The following is a 20,725-nucleotide window of genomic DNA, read 5'->3' as shown; positions in this document are numbered from 1 at the left end:
TCCGTAAACACTTTACCCTCTATTCTTTCCATTTCATTCTCTCTCTCTCTCTCTCTCTCTCTCTCTCTCTCTCTCTCTCACACTCTCTCTCTCACACTCTCTTTCTCTCTCTCTAACCCACCCCTCCTCCCTCCTTCTCTCTCAGGCACTGAATCTCATCAGAAATAGCCGTGGGGTGTTGTCTGTGTGATGAGGTTGGGAGAGAAATGGGGAGTTAGAAAATTACACTGCAGCTTAGCACTGATTGATGCGGTAATGTATGCAGCCATGCAGTACGCTGCTGTAATATGGATTAGTCTCTCTCTCTCTCTCTCTCTCTCTCTCTCTCTCTCTCCCTCTCCCTCTCTCCTTGTATCTCTCTCTCTCTATTACTGTTTCTCTCTGTCACTCGCTGTGTTTCTTTCTTTCTTTTTCTCTGTCTTTCTCCCTTTCTTTGTTTCTTTCTCTTTCACTCTTCGCCTCTCTGTTCTTTTGCTCTCTTTCCTTTCCTCAGTCTTTCTCCCTCTCTCTCTCTTGCTTTTCTCACTCTGTCCTCCTCTCTTCTCCTTTCTCATTCTTTCCTCATTTTCTCTTTCTCTCTCTATTCTTTCTCTCTTCCTCTCTCGCGTTCTCTATTACCTTTTCTCTATTTATCTTTCACTCTTTCTTCGTCTCTGTCACCCTTCTTCCTCACTCTCATTCTCTCTCTCTCTGTGTCTGTGTGCTTGTATCTATCTTGCTCTTTCTTTCTTTCTTTCTTTCTCCCTTTTTCTTTCTTTTTCACTCTTCCTCTCTCTTCTCTCTTTCTCTCTTGTCATTCTCTCCCTTCCTCTCTCTCTTCTTTCGCTCTCTTTCCTTTCCTCAGTCCTTCTCCCTTTCTCTCTTGCTTTTCTCACTCTGTCTTCCTCTCTCTTCTCTTTCTCCTTTCTCATTCTTTCCTGTCTCTCTTCCTCTCTCTCGCTCTCTATTACCTTTTCTCTATTTATCTTTCACTCCTTGTTTGTCTCTGTCACCCCTCTTCCTCACTCATTCTCTTTCTCTCTCTGTCTATGCTTGAATCTATCTCTTTTCTCTTTTCTTTCTCTCTCTCTTCCTTTTCGTTCTCCCTCTCTCTCCCATCGTCTTACATCTCATTTTATTCATTCTTTTCATCTCGGTCTATCTTTCTTTCTTTTTCCCTCTTTCTTTCTTTCTCTTTCACTCTTCCTCTCTCTTCTTTTCTCTCTTTGTCTCTTCTGTCATTCTCCCCCTTCCTCTCTCTTCTTTCGCTCTCTTTCCTTTCCTCAGTGTTTCTCCCCTCTCTCTCACTTTTCTCTCTTCCTCATTGTGTCTTCCTCCTTCTTTTCTTTCTCCTTTCTCACTCTTCTCTTTTCTCATTCTCTCTTTCTCTCTTCTTTCTCTCTATCTATTTGTCTTCTTTTTCTCACTCTTTCTCTTTTTTCTCTGTCACTCTTCCTCACTCTCTCTTTGTGTCTGTGCTTGTATCTATCTCCTTTCTCTTTTCTTTTCTCCCTCTCTCTCCCACTGTCTCACATCTGATTTTATTCATTCTGTACATCTGCCTGATTGTTTTCTTCTTTGTTCTCCTCTCTCTCTCTCCTTCTCTCTCCCTCCCTCTCTCTCTCTCTCTCTCTGTAGTCAGTTAAGCCCACCACAGTGCTCCTCTCAGTACAGCCCCTGAGAGACATCAGTGCAGTGGAGTCACTAATGGAGTCATTATCAGATTTCACTCTTTTAAAACAACACAATTAGTGCAGCGCTCTTAATGATGCTTGCAAGGTAAATGTGGACCAATCTATTCCTCTCTGCTCTCTTACTCTCTCACTCTCTCTGCGGCAGACACGCAGAGGGGGCTCCATGCAGGGTCCTCAACAAGCCAAATAAATCACACGAGAAGTTAAATCACAAAGCCAATATTTCGAGTCTGTGTGTGTGTCTGTTGGCACGTGTGTGTGTGTGTATGTGTTTGTGCGTACAAGCCAGCGTGATTTATTATTTTCACCCTGCGAGACATCTGTTACACCGCTTCTTATTTTTGTAATGCATCATCAGCCAGGGGAAAAATAATATTATCCCATCTGGAATATTGTTCTCTGGAGGCTAATAATCTAATGTGGAGCTGCTGTCATTAAACTGCCACAGCCGCACTTCAGGGAGCGAGCAGACTTCTCTCTGTGCTATCCAGCACTTCTATCATCTGTGCGAGTGCGTGTTCGTGTATGGCTGTGTGAGTGTGTTTAATTATATGCAGGCCGTGTCTGTGCTGAAGACCTGTAGTCTGTGTTAGTGTCTCTGAATGTGCTGCCCGGCTGTGTTTCAGTGCGAGGGCCAGCGGACGGCGCTGTGTGAGCTCCGTGGGGAGGTGCAGCATTGGCAGCAGGAGGTGCAGAGCCAGAGGGTGGACCGGGAGGAGGAAGCGCAGCGACTGAGGAAGGAGCTGCAGGAGGCCCAGACTCGCCTCCAGCAGCACAGAACCAGCCTGGAGCACCTGCACAGAGAGCTGGAGACGGCTCACAAGCAGCAGAGAGACGCCGAGGAGCAGGTGAACCAGGCTACGTCTACATTTATTCATCCAGAGCAGCTTCTAAAATTTATTAATCTTATAAAACTGCCAAACCGCTACAAAATATACAAATTCTAGAAAGATCCAAGAACCTCATCCTAGCTTGACCTAGTTAAATAAATAAAAATTTCCAGTCAAAAAGGATATTCAGGTATAATTGCACAAGGAAAGAAAATTAAATAAACAAAACTGGAGTTCAGAAGATAAATTGGAACTCAAAACGACCATGCAAGACCTGGTAGGTCATCAAAACTGTCACCATTAGATAAACAGTACTTCTATTAATAGCTTTCATCTCTGAGAGAGAGGAGAGAAAATCAAGCTGCTTCAGATCTGAAAACATCCACAGGTGTTTCTGTCCATCCTTCCACTGTGAGAAGACGACTCAGCGCTGTGAGTCTGAAAGGATGTGTAGCTGCCAAGAAGTCCGTTAAAGAAATGGAAGAAAATTTGCAAATCAGAGAAAGTGCTGGTGTTCAGAACAATAGACTGGCCACCCCAGAGTCCAGACCTCAGCATCATCAGCCTCATTGTATGTTTTTGGGATTATTTGGATCGTGAGAAGCAGAAAATGCAGCCAACTAACCCTAACCCTAACTTTTTTTTTGCATTCTTTCTCCAATTTTCTCCCCAGTTTAGTCATCTCCATTTCCACCCACTAGTTAGGACTCCCCCAATCACATGATACGACCAGTGCTAGGAGGGCGAAGGCTAACACAGGCTTCCCCTGAGACCTTTGAAGCGCCACCGCATCTTTTCAAACTGCTGTTCATGTAACGTCATCGGGCAGCTCAATGCGTTCGGAGTGCCAATCGCCAGATCTGTTATGCAAGCGAACAGACGCCTGCACTGATGGGGGAGACAGGGGGGCCATCCTACCCACCTAGAGAGCAAGGCCACTGTGCTCTCTTGGACTCCCAGCCTTCAAAGGCTGAACTTTAGAGGCGTGAAAAAATATCTGTGCGGATTTCTTTAAGAAACTGAAAGCAAGTCTCCCCAAAAAGAATGGAAGCTGCACTAGTGACAGATTGTGGACATATTTTTTGTGTAATTTTCTTTTTTCTGATACTAAACAACCCAATAAATAATACAAAATTAAATAAATAAAAGGTGGTCTCTGACATTTGCACAGTACTATATATACACAAAGGTGAGGGATGACGTCAAGTTATGAAGTAATCTCAAACAGATTCGCTTAAGTAGTCCATTATCTCTAAAAATCAAACAAACAGACAATATATTTCAATATTCTAGACTTCAAGATGGCTGCTGCTACTGTTCTTAGCTATGTGACAAACCTTTGGCCTTTTTTATATATAACAGTCTGTCATACATTCCCAGAAACCACATAAGCAAGTCTAGTCAACTGAGCAACAGAATGTAACTTCTTATCTAGTGAAAGTGTCTCATTCGTTTGGCAAATAATTGTGCTTGTTTTAAGAAATAATGCTTAAAAACGTTCCAGAGGAAATAGACATTTTTATAAAATGACCTAAAACAAATAAAAATGCCTAGAAATGAGTTAAATAATCTTCTAAATTTGGTTTGATGTTTCATCAGGCTTCATGTGTGTGTATGCTTGGTGTTATGTCATTTCCAGGCCTCCCGTAGGGAAGCAACCCTGCGTGGTCAGGACTCGGAGCTGCGCCGGCTGAAGGCTGACCTGCAGGAGGCTCAGAGAGTCGCCTCAGACGCTGAGTCCAGACTGCAGTTGCTCAGTGACTCTATAGAGCTCTACAAACACAAATATCAGGCCTGCTTGAGTAAGGTAGCAGAGCTGGAGAGCACCCTGCACAGTCAAGAGGAGGACCTGAAGGAGGCCAGGACACAGGTCAGGCACTTAGCACCTGCAGATGCTAGTGTGACAATCATTAGGAGACAGTTTGTACAGCTAGCAGTGGTTTACAGTATATCTGTACTGGCAGAGATGCTAAAAAATATCCTAACATTTAGCCTGAATGAAGCAGGTTGCTAAGCGACGGCTACTAAGCCACTACCAGTTTGGACATTGTTTCTAACTTGTGAGGTCTTTTAAGCAATATTCATATCGCTTATACAGTAATTATTAGGGCTGTTGAAGTTAAAGTGTTAATAACACTAATAACACAAACTATTAAGGAAATTTTTTCTAGTATGACCTTTCAGACTGTCCAGGCTGAAGTCCAGCTGTTTACAGCTGTTCAACTGTCATTAAAATAGTTTTTAAAGCAAAAGCTTCTATAAAATGCTCGTTTTCCTATACATAATGAGCAGCACACTAAGAGAGGGCTACAGTTTCAGAGGAGTTTGAGCCATTAACTGCATTTGTGATATATGTAATGTACAGCCATTGGTTGAAACATGCAGCCACTGTTGCTCTCACTTGATATCAGTAATGAAAATTGGAAACTCGCTCTGTGGAAATCAGGTGATTTTCATGTTCATTTCATGTGAATCCTGCGCTCAAATGATAAAATTATGTTATTAAGTAATTGAAAGAGATAGTCCACTCAGCTATAGCAAGCTGTAACAAAACACACTGCTTTTTAAGCAGTCTTTTCCTTTTTTGGAAAAAATCTTTCTTTAGAGTCAAATTTAAACAAATAACACCATGTGATTAATCACAATTAACTAAAATAAGTTTTTTTTTACAGCCTTAATAATTATAGTGTCAGTTTTCCGTTAATGAAACAATGGGAGTCCTAATCCAATCCAAATGTGTCCAAGAAAGGGGGTTATTTCAAAGTTTTGCTCCCCTGGTTGATCCAACTTGGTAATGGTTTAAAATGAGTTTTAATAGATATTAATTAGGTCACAAACATCTTAAAAATCATTAGTAAGCAGTTATAACACATTCATAAAAATGGGAACAGTGACCTGTTATATCTGGTGAATATGCATATCTGATGAAGCTGGCAGGTATAATGATGATGGATGGAGAAGACCAAGTAAGATAAATATGAGAAATACATAGATGAATATGGGCTCACTGTTTGGCAAGCAACACTGTTTGTACTTGTGTTTTAAGCCTCAGAAATGAAATAAAAAACTGTTTTTTTTCTGAGAGTGACCAGTGTTTTAAAGTTTCTCTGCTTGCGTTCCGACTACAGCTTAATGATCCTAAACTGGTTAGAACGAAATGAAAACCAGTTAATTCAGCTCCCTTTTACAGGCTACAGGAAAACCTAATATAAAAAAATAGCACTGCAAAGCTATTCGACCTGGCAGATGTATAAATACAGCAGATAGCCCAGCGGTATTTTGGTTGTTATGATAGCAGATGGACTTAGTTATCTGTCTAATGCGTAATTTACCATAATGAAGTTTTAACTGAACAAATGCATTTATAATAATCTCAGTTTAACTCAGTGTAATTGTGTGAATGCGGTCAAAACCGCTGAAGACGCTACTTTCTTCAGTCATTTACAATCAGCTTTCGAGTTGCTGCACAGCACAGCACTTAACATAAACCCATCCAACAGTGAAACGCCCTTTCATATAAAGCATGCATTCACTCCTGAAGACCGCTCGCTCCTGGGGCCATAGTACAGAAACCTCCTAACTAGACTAAATTCTGTTGTTTTATGCTGTGTCAGGCAGCACAGTTCGCTATAACCAGCATAAAGACGCTACAATTGTGTACACTGAAAACGCTGCTTTCACTGTGAGATGATTTTCTTTTCTAACTCTGCGTTTTAAAGATCTCAGACGCTGCAGACTCGATCTCCACCGCCCCTCTGATCACCTTCGTGTGTTAATGTTGATGATGAAATATTACAGTGATGGTGGTGAATAATGAGGAGACGGAGCTGAACGTGTGTCTGTTTATTAGGAGGAGTAACGTTAGCGCGCTCGGCTAAGGCGTTTGGGAAATGGAGACTGAAACTGTGAAGCGGCGACGCTCTGATAAACAGCACGAAGCGCTGACAGAACATTCTCAACTTTCAGTTTATCGCGCTTTAGATTTGTTTGACCTTTTTTTTTTACCTCAATAATGGTAGCTAGCATTAGCTGTCTGGCTAGCTAGCCTGATTATTTTGATCACATGTTTACGTTTCAGCTGTGCGCCTATGGTCGTTTGCTAGGTAACAGACATGACAGTTGATTGTCGACTTCGATCAAGTGAGTTAAGTTATTTTTTAACCTGAGATAAGATGCTATAAGATAAGATTCCTAAGTCAAGATCAAATTTGCTTCTGTAATACGAATTGGTGAAAAATCTTACCTGTCAGATCTTAAGTGAAGACAAAAAGATAGGAGGTTTCTGTAATACGGCCACTGGTTTTCATTTTCATTCCTTGAACCAGTTTGGAGTCCTGGATATAACTGCTTATTAATGTCTTTTTAGGTGTTTATGACCTAATTAATAACCATTAATAAACTCATTTCAAACCTTTTATAAACATTTTATAAGGGTAGTGTTAGTGTAAAGTGGTTCCTCCAACTGTAACACCATTTCATAAACAATGTTACTAACAAAATGTATTGTTCACCATAAACAACATTAATATGCTGTTGCACACAGACAAAACTACTGTCAGAAAAATGTTGCTTCACGTTCTGCTTCAGCGTCCACTGCTAAATGACCACACAGTGCATGCACAGCAGTCTTTCTGTTTGGTCCTGAATAAACTAATAAATAACTTATGCTTCTTGTCAGGAAACTTTACCAATGTTCCGCTGTTGTCAGCAGAAAAATTCGTATCTCCAAAATGGTAACTTTACAGGAGAAGGAAAACCATACTTTACTTTTAATGCAAGTCAATGGAACCAGACTGTTTTTCCAAGTAATTTTGAGCCGTTTCTTTTGGTCCATTCTTAATGAAATTTACGCACAATGTAAAGGGTAACGGTCGTTTTGAAATTAGGTCAAAAACTGAAAAAAGAAAAAAAAATGGAGATACGAGGTTTTCTTCCAGCAGTCAAAGTTCCTGTTGACTTTAGTGTTTTCCCTCTTCTGACTCTATAAATTCATCACAGTGTCCTGTTAATTAGCTGGTGATCTGAATGTAAATGTAGAATGCTGAACTGCAGTGCTGTGGTCCTGCACGACAGGTCTTGAGACCCCTGACTTAAAATCAACACAATTTTAAAGTGTGACGACATTGAATGAGAGTCAGAACCGAAGCCCAGCGCAGTATGACTGTTACAGGTAGTGCTTCTTAAGACTGTGTCTGTGTGGTCAGGCGACAGAGCGTGAGGAGCAGGTGCTGCGTCTGCAGGCGGAAGCCGCGGCTCTGCGGGGAGATGTGAAGGCACGCTGTGCTCAGTTGGAGAGCGGAGACGAGGCCCTGGCCGCCCTGAGCCAGCGGCTGAGAGATACGCAGAGGGAGCTGGAGATCAGCCGTGCACACGCACAGGAGTGTGAGCTGGTCATCAGCACGCTACGGGACAACACCACAGCCCTGCGCAGACAGGTCAGCCACGGCCACACCCAGCAGCTAACACTGACCTCACACAGCCTTCTGTGAGGATCTGAGGTTTGAATTTGGTGATTTTAATGTGAGTCGTACAGTCAGGATCATACATTTTTGGAAACCCACCAAGTTATTGTTATTTCAGCTCTCTACCACAGCATATTGGAGTAATAATAATAATAAATAATAATGAATATTATTTAACATTATGACATGGCTGCTTACTGCATTTATTTTCTCTGTGTTCATCGCTGCCGCTCATCAGTTCGTGGGCCAAAATATTAATTACAAATAATTCAAAATGTGAAAAACACAACGATGTGGAGCAGTTCTTTGAACTGAGTGTCTTGCTGGCAATCTATTCTTAGAATTTGGCGATGACCACACATATAAATCTGCCACCAGAGGAGTGTGTGTTCACGCTGGTCACAGTGAAATGTATCAGCACATAGAATCAAAGCTTTATGAAAGATACACAAGGCATCCTTTATAGTTGGATTGCTCATTCAGAGCAGTTTGGATCAGTAACCGCATATAACAAATAATTTGCTGTGTTAAATCAGGGTAATAATACAACATGAGTAATTTATTAAGGAGGTTACTATTTAAGTGTTTACTTGTTCAAAAATAGACTTTGTGAGACAAACTAAATAAAAATCTATATATTTTCAGTTTTGTTAGATCTTCACGTATCAAATAAATGCAACAACAACATTCAGAAATCGCTTGATTGAACAAGAAGAGCAGAATAAACAGCATAAATTGCCACATTTTTGTTTGGCCTACGAGGTTAATGTTTACTGAACTACTGAATTTGCTCTGATAAGATATGAGTGCTCTGATAAAAGGTTAATAACTCTGAGACTCGGTTGGTTGAGTTGCTTTAGTGTCTCTGCACTCACCTCCTCTGAATATTAATTGTAACGTTCATGCTTTGTTTCTTGTCTGTTGATATTAAGTTGATTAGTCTTTTGACATATGAGGCACATGCATTCGCTGTGGCTGTTGATGAAAAAGTATTCAGATTTCCATAAAAAATTGCTGGTTATCAATGGTAAGTTTGTGCTTTATGGCTGAAGTTTTGACTAAATTAAGTCACAATCAATCGAAAGGAAAAACTGCAGCCTTTTTGCTGACAGGCCACCTTCTACAACACATTCTACTACAGAAGCCACGGGCCAATTAAAATATCTCCGCAGGATGGACAGTGGACACCCCTGATCTACATGGAAGAGTCTAATGTTGAAGACGATAAAAACTTTAAAAAATAGACGGTCACCTCTTATCATTTTGTTACAAAAAAACGTTTTATTCAAGGAAAAGGCGGGACCCCTCCTCCCTCGCAAGTTTTTATCTGTCTTATGAGAGGATCCCTGTACCCCCACCCCCCCCCCCCAACCACCCACCCTCTATTCGAACCCTGTTTTAAACAGAGCATTCACTCGTATGTACATTTGACCCTGAGTGTCTTAAAGTCTTAACCTGAGGTGTTAACAGCTCATAAATGCAGTGGCAGGTCATGAGGACAAGAGAGTGAGTTTGGACTGGATGCATCAGTGAGTGTTCTCTCTGATTCAGGGTCAGTAATGTGATGAGAGAGGCTTTGCAGGTGAGCAGTGATGGTCTCTCCTGTGGGATTCTGGGAGTTGGAGTTCTTATTGATTTGTAGCTGTTTGAGAGGCTCTGGATTACTTGTGGCGCTCTTTGAGACGCAGAGATTGATGTTTAAGTGGAGCTGAAGTTGTTTGGCTTTACACACACACACACACACACATAGTGGGACGCAGCAGGTCTACACACGTCAGGCGTAAAGTGGAAAGCCCTGCTGGGCTGGCCCTGTCTTGTTGAAATAATGGCCAGTGGTCACAGCGGTGAAGGGGACAGGTCCGGTGTGCGGCGCAGCGGGGTAGCCACCTTCGTCTGACAGTGCGGAGCTGAGTGTGATGCCTCTAGCCGGCCTGTGTCCCGGCCTGCACCTCTCACAGCGCTTCCCTGTTCCCCTCCATCACCTGGCCCCCACCAATAGGGTCATCGCTCCATTAGCAGCCCCCCAGCCTCTCACTCACACACATGCTTTATTGATCCTGCTGTCTTCAGTCAGGCCCTCACCACATGAGCGCCAATGCACATACCTTAAGATGTTTGTTCTTGGCTCCCGTCTGTACCCCCTAACATGCATGCACTTCTTTAAGTGGTGTCCCGTCTCTTTAAGAACTACTGGGGCCCTGAGCATAATGAAACTTTTGTGGCCAGTGCAGATGCTGTTTTCAAGGACCAAATAATTCCAGTAACTAATATTATTAGCTGATACACAGTACTAAGCAAAAGTTATAGACCACCCTTTCATGCATTTAATTTCTAGTCAAAACAGCCATTAAGTACAAGTTATTCATTTTTTCAGTCAGGAAAAAAAGCTGAAAACATATATTTAACAGAAGTCTCAACAACTAAATATCAACTTTTTCAGCATTTAGTGTGTCCACTGTTTACCTTCATCACAACTTCCATTCTTTTAGGGAGACTTGCTTTCAGTTTTCAAAGAAATCTGTAAAATTTTGTTTTATGCTTCTTTTAACTTTCCAAAGTTCAGTCTTAGAAGTTGGTTACTTAATCCCATCTAGACCCATTTAGACTCATCAGCTCATATAACCTGACTCTACATCCCAGATGTCTAGTTTTGTTCTAGTGCAGATTTTCTCCTTTTTTGTCTTTTTCCTTCAGACAGTAACTCCTTATTGACAGCTACACATCCTTTCAGACCCATAGCGCCGAGTTATCTTCTCATAGTGGAGGGATGGACAGAAACACCTGTGGGTTTTTTAGATCTTAAGCAAGAGTGAAGATTTTCTCCTGTTCCTGAGGGAGACAGTTTTGGTGGTCTACCAGATCTTGATTGTTAAGAGAATTTTCTCTGTACCTGTTAATCATCCAACTCCTTTTTATGTTTGTTTTTTTTTGTTCGTAACATATTTTCCTTTGACTTTTCCCTTCTATATGCAAATGAATCGTCATATATCTAATCATATATCTAATCTCATTGGAAAGATCTATTTTAGCCATTTTAGAAGCGCATGTGTTTGGGTAGTTGAGTTAGTTGGGTAGTTGAGTTGGGAAGTTGTGAATGTTGGTGTCTTTTTGAAGGAGAATAAAATGTTAGTGACTCCTTTCAGGACGACTGTTGTTGGGAGGACAGAGTTGTACCTCATTGGTTCTAAGACTGGAAGAATTGAAGTGATAGAGTGCACAAAGAGTGAGGTACAGTACTTCTGCTGAGTGATACAGAGTTACTCAAATAGCTCAACGCATGAAACTCAGAAGAGCTGAAATATAAATACAGTATTTTGGCGCTGGGGCAAAGCTTTCCACCTTTATTAGCGATTTGTTGGTTTAATGAGCTCATTTATTAGTTCTCATCATAAAACGGTTTTGTTTGTGTTGTCACGTGTCATCCTCATACTAAAGGTTTGGCTTGAATGCTTTTTATTAGTATTTGTTGTTCTTGATTTTTGTTTGTGTTCAGTCTGTATTGCTGAAATAGACGTGAGTGGGAGGAAACCTTCAGCTCAGCAGGCTCCGTATGAATGGTTGGGTGAACTGTTTTAATCACATCAGAGGTGTCTGCTAGTTTATAAACATGCCACTAAGCATCGCTGCTTTATCTGTGGGATTTTTCCAGACACCAGAATATCCAGAGGATCTTAATTCCAGCAGATATTACAGTAATGTGTTAAAGTTTGTGCACCCCCGGTCAGTAAAGTAAGTTAACACATCAGCTAAAGAAACACACTTTGCACATTTTAATGCACAATTGTTGCTTTCTTTAGCTGCCTTCCAAAGTCTAGGCTGCAGCCGAGGCAGCGCGGGTCCTCGGTAGGACTGTCCTATGAAGACTCCTCCTTAGTGGCCTGTTGGTCACACAAATGGAACAGTCCTAATGAGGCTGCGTGGTGACGTCACCAGAAAGGTCCCGCCTCTTGTAATTGCGGTGCAGGACTTGTGAGGGAACTGGTGTTTGTTGCTATGGTAGCTAATATGCCAACAAGCTTATGTAGTATGATTAACTACATATATAAAAATACTTCAGATTAAAATCTGATATATGGACGAATGCTTTACAACCCCAATTGCCTGTTTTAATGCAGTGCTGCCTGAGGGCCTGAAGATCACAAGCACTCGATATTGACCATCGGCCTTGTCCCTATTGTACAGGGATTTCTCCAGATTCTCTGAATCTTTTGATGATGTTATGTACTGTAGATGGTGGGAAATCCAAAGTCTTCGCAATTTTACGTTGAGGAGCATTTTTCTGAAATTGTTCCACAATTTTTAGACACAGTTTTTCGCAGATTGGTGAACCTCTGCCCATCTTTGCTTCTGAGAGACTCTGCCTCTCTAAAATGCTCTAGTCATGTGAGTTAGTTGCTATTTGCTCCTCCAGCTGTTTTTATTATTAGTACCACTTACTTTTCCAGCTTTTTGTGGCCCAGTCCCAACTTTTTTGAGATGCGTTGCTGCCATTAAGTTCTCAATGAGTTAATGTTTTTTATGAAATGGTCAAATGTTCCACTTTCAACATCTGATATGTGTTCTATGTTCTATGGGTCTATGAGATTTGTGAATCATTGTATTCTGTTTTTATTTACATTTATTTACAAATTACACAGCGTCCCAACTTTTTTGGACATGGGGTTGTAATTAATCAATCATTTACACTTTATAAGGTACTGAAGACGAATTCAAGGACATGAAAAACTTACATTTTAAAACAAGCTCTGCTCCACCGGCTCCATTTTCTGCCATTTTCGTGGTGCTGTCCTTTGCGTCATTCGTAAGAAATGAACTGTGGGTAACCGAAGGCCGGGAAGGATACATCTGATGCGTCCTCGAAATCGCTCAGAACGTAGGCTGCATTTCTAGGCTGTATATGAAGGATGCTGCACTTTGGAACAGACATCTGTGACGTAGAAATGCAGCCTACCTCGGCTGCTGGAACACAGCTTTTCTTAAATTCATCATATTGGGAGAAAAAAATAAAGCATAAAATGTAGCCTGTGCAAAAAATGTGTTATATATTTTTTTCCAATATGTTAAACTCATCAAATAAATGGAAGTCATGTACTTAAATTGTTAGAATTAAGTTGGCTTGAAAAAGCCAACTTACTGATCAAAATTTTCTTCTTATTATTATTCTGCAGTCAAACATCTGCAATGCTACTGCTTCTACAACGTTTATGCTAGAACCATGAACCAACCTGACTCACTTTTCCTTAGGAATAAACTGGTCAATGCTCAACATCCTGAGTCATTCCACTTACATAAATGCTTATATAATGCTTAACTCTTATTCTTCTACAGTTGCTATACAATTGGCCTAGCAACACCTTAGCAACCGCGTGGGTTACCCAACTTAGTTTGTTCACCTTTTTCCCTGTAAAGGATTTGTTAACTTATTTTCTCCCTATCAAAATCAATAAGACCTAATTTGACCAGGGATGTCCAAACTTTTTCGTGTAACTGTATCTACTAACTAATACTTCTGTTGGGCCCCTCCTGACAGAGAGAGAGACGGAGGTCTAATAAGCCGATCACTCTGACTGTGTTTTGAAACAATATGGCTCATCAGTAAGAAAGCCCGATCGGTCTTCATCTCACTTAGAGCTTGTCTTTATGAATCCCTCCTCCTCCCTCTCTGTCTTCCATGCTCGGAGTCGTCTTCTCTTTCTCTGCCCCAGCATCGCACAACAAAGGCAACAAACAATAGAGCGTAATGAAAGCAGGACACTGACAGATATATTATCTTCATAAAGCTGGAGCCCATTTGGGAGTGTTTCATATGCACACGAGCTCCATGAAGTCCTGACTAAGCACGCAGAAACGCAGGGGAGATTATTCCTGACACCGTTGCCTTGGACTGATTTATCTCAGGGAGACGGAGGAACTTTACTGGCATTAGCAAACGCCTCACACACAGCGGAGAGATAGAGACAAACAGCATGCACACAGCAGAGTGCTGCACACTCAAATCCACAGCCCATTTTAGCTATTTCTGTGCCTGGTTTAGCACCAGGACTCCTGACAGGTGGAAATATAATTTTAACAGGCCCACACTGAATTAGTGCGTGACCTGTGGGCAGTCGGTGTGAGCATGTATGAAGTGAAACTGCTTTTTTGAAATTTTGAATTCGGAGTGTATATTGTGTGATTGTACCTAAAGTCCATTTTATATTTCATAACTGGAATATATAACTGTATAAGTGTATATAACTGGAAATAAAATAAGCATAAACTGAACTGAGCAGAATTGAATTGAATTGAATTGAATTGAACTGAGCTGAATTGAATTGAAATGAACTGAACTGAAAGGAACTGAACTGAACTGAAATGAAATGAAATGAAATGAACTGAATTGAATTGAATTTAATTGAACTGAATTGAATTGAAATGAACTGAATTTAATTGAATTGAACTGAATTGAACAGAACTGAAATGAAATGAAATTAAATGAATTGAACAGAACTGAACTGAAATGAAACGAAATGAATTGAACTGAACTGAACTGAATTGAATTGAACAAACTTTAGTCCTCAAGGAGCACTTCATAACTAAGCATATAAACATATGACAAAAAACATATAGGCATCTACAGACAACAGTATACAAACATCTTCATAAATAAGAAGTAATTAAACAAGAATAAAATGCAAATTAAGCACATGACTCATTGTGAGTGGTCACTGCTTCACCTGATGGCCGCAGGCACAAATGACACTGTCCGTCAAACAGACTGACGTCTGGGGCAGCGAAAACTGTGGCCCAAGGGCAGCAACTCAAAATGAATGTGTTGTCCTTGTTAAATAAACAAGTAAAGCAAAATAAGAACGTTGTGCAAAAGGAAAAATAATAATAAGTGGTATTTATTTATTTTTTTAATATTTGCATAAGCTGCAATATTCAGTTGTTGATAGACTAATAGCTGCACTTTTTCTTTTCTGATAATGGCCTGACCTGTCAGTCATGCAGTTAGTCCTGTGTTGCAGCACGATGTGTTGTGCATACTGGGTCATGTCCTGACATATAAGAACAAATGTGTGTGCATTTCCAGGTGGAGGAGCAGGAGGAGGGCATGGTGAAGCTCCAGTCTGATTTCTCTGTGTACAGAGCTACTCACATCCACTCGGACTCGGACTACGAATCCCAGCTGTCCCACATCCAGGAGCTAGAACAGGTGAACAGAACGTCTACACATATCATTTCTGGTCTCATTTATGGACCATTCAGCTGAATTAGTTCAAACTGCAGTGCCACAGTTGGAATAAGTGAAGAAAAGATTAAATGTTCAGACCATAGATATTTACAAGGGTGATGTTATGATCTGTTGAAATCCATTTATTGAGATAGTAATAAGCTGAATACTTTTGTGGAGGGAGGTGGGAAGTGTCTGACCCAAACCCTAACCCCTAAATTTACACTTGTGAAAATATTATACTTGTTTTTGTGTGGTTTTTTTTTATTTCCTGTATGGTGAAGTTTTAGAAGATTAAAGATTTTCATGTCACTACCTAGACAGAGTTTTAGTCCATAGCTGGAGCCTTATTTTAGCGCCCCCCCCCCACACACATTTCAGAGCAGGAAGCGAGGCAGCATCCCACATGGTGAGCAGTTAAATCCCACTGTTTTGGAGTAAATGTGTCCCAAAGTCTGAAAATCAGTGTGGAACATTAAAAATGTCATTACTGAACATTACATTAAATAAAACCTTCTTGCTTTTCAGTGAAAAATATTATTATTTTTGTGTGTAAAACTGCTCAAAGCTGTGTTTGCTAGTCATGTACTGGTTCGTGGTTTCTTTATTTCTGATAAAAATTAGCTAAAATCATCACTTCCGAAACATTTGGTTCAGTAGTGTTATGACTGTATTAGTAGTGAAAAAATATCGTTCAGTCTTTTGTTTTAATAGTAGTTTATAATTAAGCTTTAGGATCACTCAAAGTAAAAGGAAGTCTGAAGTTCAAGTCAGTTAAAAGTCTGAAATGTGTTTTCAGCTCTGTCTTTGAACCAGTTCGGTAGAATGATCCATATAAGGTAGAACAACCTGTCAGTATTAGCTCTCGATGGCAGTCTGCCAGCAGTGAAACACAGACGTGGGTCTGTCCCAAGCTCCACCCAGTCAGGCCTGGCCCGGCTCTATGAGCACCTTTGTGACTAATTGTTTGTTATGGCAGCACGGCGGCCGGCCGTTGGGCTTTAATGGACTGTAGTGGAGCGATCCATCAGGCTGTCGAGCGGGCCGCACGTCAGCTGAAGTGGCGGCGTGTCAGTCCAGCTCTACGCTAGCGTAGCCGTTGATTTAGTGCCCCCTTCTCCCGCCACCGCCAGCCCGCTCCCAACAGATTGATTACCCGTTGGGTGCGCTGACAGTGCCCGCCATCTTCCGGCAACCTTTTAGTGGCGTTTTATAGATGGTTAGAGCACCTCGTTTGGCTATTTATACATCTGTAAGTGGCCATGAAATATAGATTTGTCTTGACGGGTGTCAGCGCCCGAGCATAGAGAACCACTGCCTCGTGACACCTCGTTATTTTAATGGGCCAAAATGAGGGGGTTAGGCACCAGCTCCGGCCCCTAACATGCCTGATGTCTGATTCTTTTTTTTTTCCTTTTTTTGTGTTTTTTATTTAGCACTTAGTTAATTCGCAGCCGCTCCACCGCTGTTTTAGCCGTAGCTGTGAAGAGCGCAGTCTCACTTAAATGGACGGATGGACGACAGGTTACACATACTCCTGACGCATCGCCTGACCTGTCAGGTGCTGACGCGTGCACGTGTGCGCTCCAGGTTGCCGTGGTAATTAAGAGATGGAACCCACGTGCCTGACGACCTGCACCGGTTTTGTCAGATGGTTAATGCCTCAGATGAACGGGTTGCCAGATTGGAGGTGACACCTGTCAGGAAACGGCTGTGTATATGCATGGGACATGTCCCCGGCTGCGTGTGTGTGGCGGATGCTAAATGAGGCTGGAGAGGCAGCGTGGAGGGAGCGGGAGAGGCAGGTGGAGAGATGGCCTGAGGGCCAGAGGCAGTGAGGGGGAACGGGGGATTTTCACTCCTCAGGTGGGCCTCTGCAGAGCCTGGGGCATCTCTGCTCCTCCCCCGAGGCGCAGTCACAGATGTGTGACAGGTGTGTGACAGCTGTGTGTGTCTGTGTGTGAATATGCTTGTGCGTGTTTGTGTGTGTGTGTGTCCCCAGGCGCTGTCCCACACTCTGGAGCGCTGTGGTCAAGGGGCCCGCGAGCTGGAGCAGCTCAAAGAGGAGGCGTGCAGGCAGAGGCAGCTCAAAGACAGCAGCCTGGCGGGTGAGTGCGTGAATAAAGCTCGCTCAGTCTCTGTCTCGCTCACTCTTCTCACCCTGATTTTAATCAGCTCACGCAGAGCAGTTTCCAAACGCTTTTCCACCGCTAGTTCAGTAGCCCAGCCTTCTGAGCCCTGTTTCTTTTTCATATGGATATTGAGTGGAGCGGAGAAGGAAGCTCTGTTAATTGGATGTGGTTCATGTGTGTGTTTTGTTTTCATACATTTTTAGGGCATAATATCCTGACTTTGTAGGAAAACGAGAAAAACAGGGTACAGAATGTTTTAGTTTTTCAAAACTTAAAGGGCAAAACTTTCTTTTAGGTTGCTGACGTTAAGCTTCTTCCATGTAGTGCAGTATTTTCTAGTTCACAATCGTGACTATTGATTATCAACTCACCCTGTGCCATCAACTGCCCATGTGCTTTACATATTAAAAACCAATATAGCAGAGTTTTCATACTTTAACTAACCACAAGGACAATTCAGCTGTACGGAAAATAGGTTAATCAGTTAATCACATGTAACAGAGAGAGAGAGAGAGATTTACTCTGCTGTAGCCTTCAAAAGGCCCCACTACAACTCGGTATTCAAACAGTAAAAATAAATGAAACAAAATGTATAAATATGATTTGATATTTTAACCTTTTTCTGATCCTGTTTCCCAGCAAGCTGGCTAGCTACTCTAGGGTAAATACTCAGTCACTTTAGCTTCTGCAGTGCGTCACACTGAATGAAGTTACAGAGCATGTTGCCATTTATTTTCAGTTCCATGCACTTAAACTAAACATAACATAAAGTAGAATAAGTAGAAGGTGATAACAGAAAAATACATTATAAAAAAGCTTATTAAACAACCCCAATTTCCCAGCATATTTAGAAAGATGTTTAACGGTAAATTAGTTCTCTCTAGTTGTCGGTTCTTTTCCTAAAACTGTGATTATCGCCTTTTACACCTTCACCATCACCATCAAGCGGCTTGTCAATCATCAATAATAATCCATTACATTATGCTGTATACATACAGTACTTTGTAAAAGTCTTATGCAGCAAATAGCTGGTAAAAAGAGTAAATAACATTAAAATACATAAATGTAAACATAAATACAGTTGAACTTTTTCTTAAAATGATTTTTAAAGATTATTGACGTTGGTCAGAGCAGGGTCATTTTTTTCAATGCTTTTTTGACAAAGTGTCATCGTCAGCCCACTATGGACCACTGGTGCTCCTCCTGGTGCCCAAAGACCACCCAAGAGTGCTTCCACTTGATTCAGTGACCCACTCGCAAGCAATTGGTGTACAAAAAAAACTCAATTTGCCACCATTGCAAAACATTTGCAAATATTGTGACTGCCGACCTGTCCAGGGTGTTTTCTGCCTTCCGCTCAGTGAGAACTGAGATAGGCTTTAGCACCCCCTGCAACCCAGGAGGATAAACGTCACAGAAAATGTGCATGTGTGTGTTCATTCATGGTAGGTGCAAACATAGTGCTAAAAATTACCCAATTTTTTTTTCATTTCATTTTTTTTAAGAAAAAAAGTTGAGTTTGCATGTGGGCCTTCATGCTTTCTAGTGATGAATAGGTGGTCCTTGAGATGGAGAAGGTTAAGAACCCCTGGGTTATTAGGAATACAGTTAGAAGAACATCATAACATCTTGCTGCGCTCCAGCCTTTGCATGGATTTGTTAAATTCCTTCAGCAATAAACCTGATTTAAATTAATGAAGGATTGATTAAATCAGTGGTTCCCAACCTGGTCCTCATGGCCTCCCAGACAGTCTACATTTTTGTTCCAAACCAACTCACAACAAATAGGGATGAAGGAAGATGTGGAACATCTGGGTTGGGAAATACTGGATTAGATAAACTAGCTATTAGACGGTGACTGTGAATACTGGGCTTTCTGAAGGACACCTTTGGAAATGGTTAAGATAACTCACTCACACACGAGTGTATTTACACACAATGTTTGTTTACCTGTATTTATTCTAATGTTTTCAAACATATCAGTGCTTAATGCACAGATAAATGGCTTTACTTATCATTTGCAGTGTGTATGTGTATTCACACCCAGTGGTCACTTTATTAGGTAACACCTTTATTGCATCTCTACTCATTTGATTACCTCCGCTTACCTTATACAGTTAAATGCATAAGGCAGACATATCGCCAATTCCCAATGTTCTGAATTTAGCAAATTAACAGACAAATAACCACATTAAAACTTTTGCCCAGCACTGTAAATATTGGACATGGATGGCTTGTGTCCTGATATTGTGTAAAAACAAGTTTGTGTGTGTGTGTGTTGGACAGAGGTGCAGAGGCTACAGGAGCTGGTGAGGCAGCTCCAGGCGGATGCTGTGTGTGCAGCGCAGAGCAGGCAGGCAGAGGTGGACGCTCTGAAGCAGAGGGCAGCTGGACTAGAGGAGGAGCTAGAGGCAGCTCGTAGGCAGTGTGCCCAGAAAGAGCAGGTGAACACACAAAATCTCTCACACACAAGTCAGACGCACACGCTCTGCCAGGCTGCCTACGGCTCACAAGCAAACACAGACACTTCATTTGCTTGAAGGTTTTAATAAGTTCAGTAAGTCTTGCCATTTTCCTCTGTCCTTTAAGCCATACAGACTTGTGTTAGCTTCTCCTGGCCCCTTTCACAGCTGACCCCCACCCTGCCCCCTGCTGTGCCCTCTCAGGCTGTGCAAAAAAGAGACGTGCTCCTGAGGCAGTCCGAGGCTGACCTGGTGCAGGCACGGGACAAAATCCGTAGCCGGGCGGCGGAGGCAGACAGGCACACCGCTGCAGTGCAGATCCTGGAGGCAGACCTGCGCAGCGCCAGGAAAGAGAGGAGGCAGAAAGAGAACGAGTGCGCTACTCTCAAAACACAGTTGCTCCAGCTGCGCGACGAGCTAAAGGAGGCCCACGCCAGCTGCAGAGAGAGCGGTGAGAACATTAACATGTACAGTCTACCTCAGCAAACTCAAAGTACCTGCGCACAGGCATTTCAGTACCCATGGCATATGCTCATGTCCACAGAATCTGCTCAAAAATCATTTATTGTTTTTTTGTTAAGATAGGAGTCGCCCAATTTTTTGCTCCAGGTTGCGATTGGCAGTTTGGCAATTCATTATTTTGTCTGATCTGTGAAACAGGGATATTTAGTAAGGCTGTATTTGGTTGCTGGTACACCTGTACCAAAATATCATAGCATAAAAATGCATGACTCAGTCGTTTTTCATTTCAGTTTGGTGCATTAAAGAGCAAACAATGTTATTTTTATTGTAATTTTGGCTGGAAAAATGACTGGAAAAATCAGCATATACTCACTGAGCACTTTAATAGGAACACCTTCTTGTTTCTACACTCATTGTCCATTTTGTCAGCTTCACTTATCAAATAGGAGCACTTTGTCGATTACAGACTGTAGTCCATCTGTTTCTTT

General features: G+C 41.7%; 1 protein-coding gene across 1 annotated transcript in view; it reads left to right on the top strand.

Annotated features, from left to right (window-relative positions):
- Nucleotides 1–20,725, top strand: part of LOC118818669 (trichohyalin) — a 315,469-nt gene that overhangs the window by 257,892 nt on the left and 36,852 nt on the right. Inside the window, exons 24-30 of the mRNA XM_036585957.1 lie at nt 2,300–2,521; nt 4,143–4,373; nt 7,708–7,938; nt 15,041–15,163; nt 17,184–17,289; nt 19,600–19,757; nt 19,944–20,226. Coding sequence (XP_036441850.1) covers nt 2,300–2,521; nt 4,143–4,373; nt 7,708–7,938; nt 15,041–15,163; nt 17,184–17,289; nt 19,600–19,757; nt 19,944–20,226 — 1,354 coding nt within the window. The remainder of the gene's footprint in view (nt 1–2,299; nt 2,522–4,142; nt 4,374–7,707; nt 7,939–15,040; nt 15,164–17,183; nt 17,290–19,599; nt 19,758–19,943; nt 20,227–20,725) is intronic.

This window comes from Colossoma macropomum, unplaced genomic scaffold, assembly GCF_904425465.1.
Source record: "Colossoma macropomum unplaced genomic scaffold, Colossoma_macropomum, whole genome shotgun sequence".
Taxonomy (NCBI): Eukaryota; Metazoa; Chordata; class Actinopteri; order Characiformes; family Serrasalmidae; genus Colossoma; species Colossoma macropomum.
Note: the sequence above shows the minus strand (reverse complement) of the source record. Positions and strands in the feature narration are given on the sequence as shown.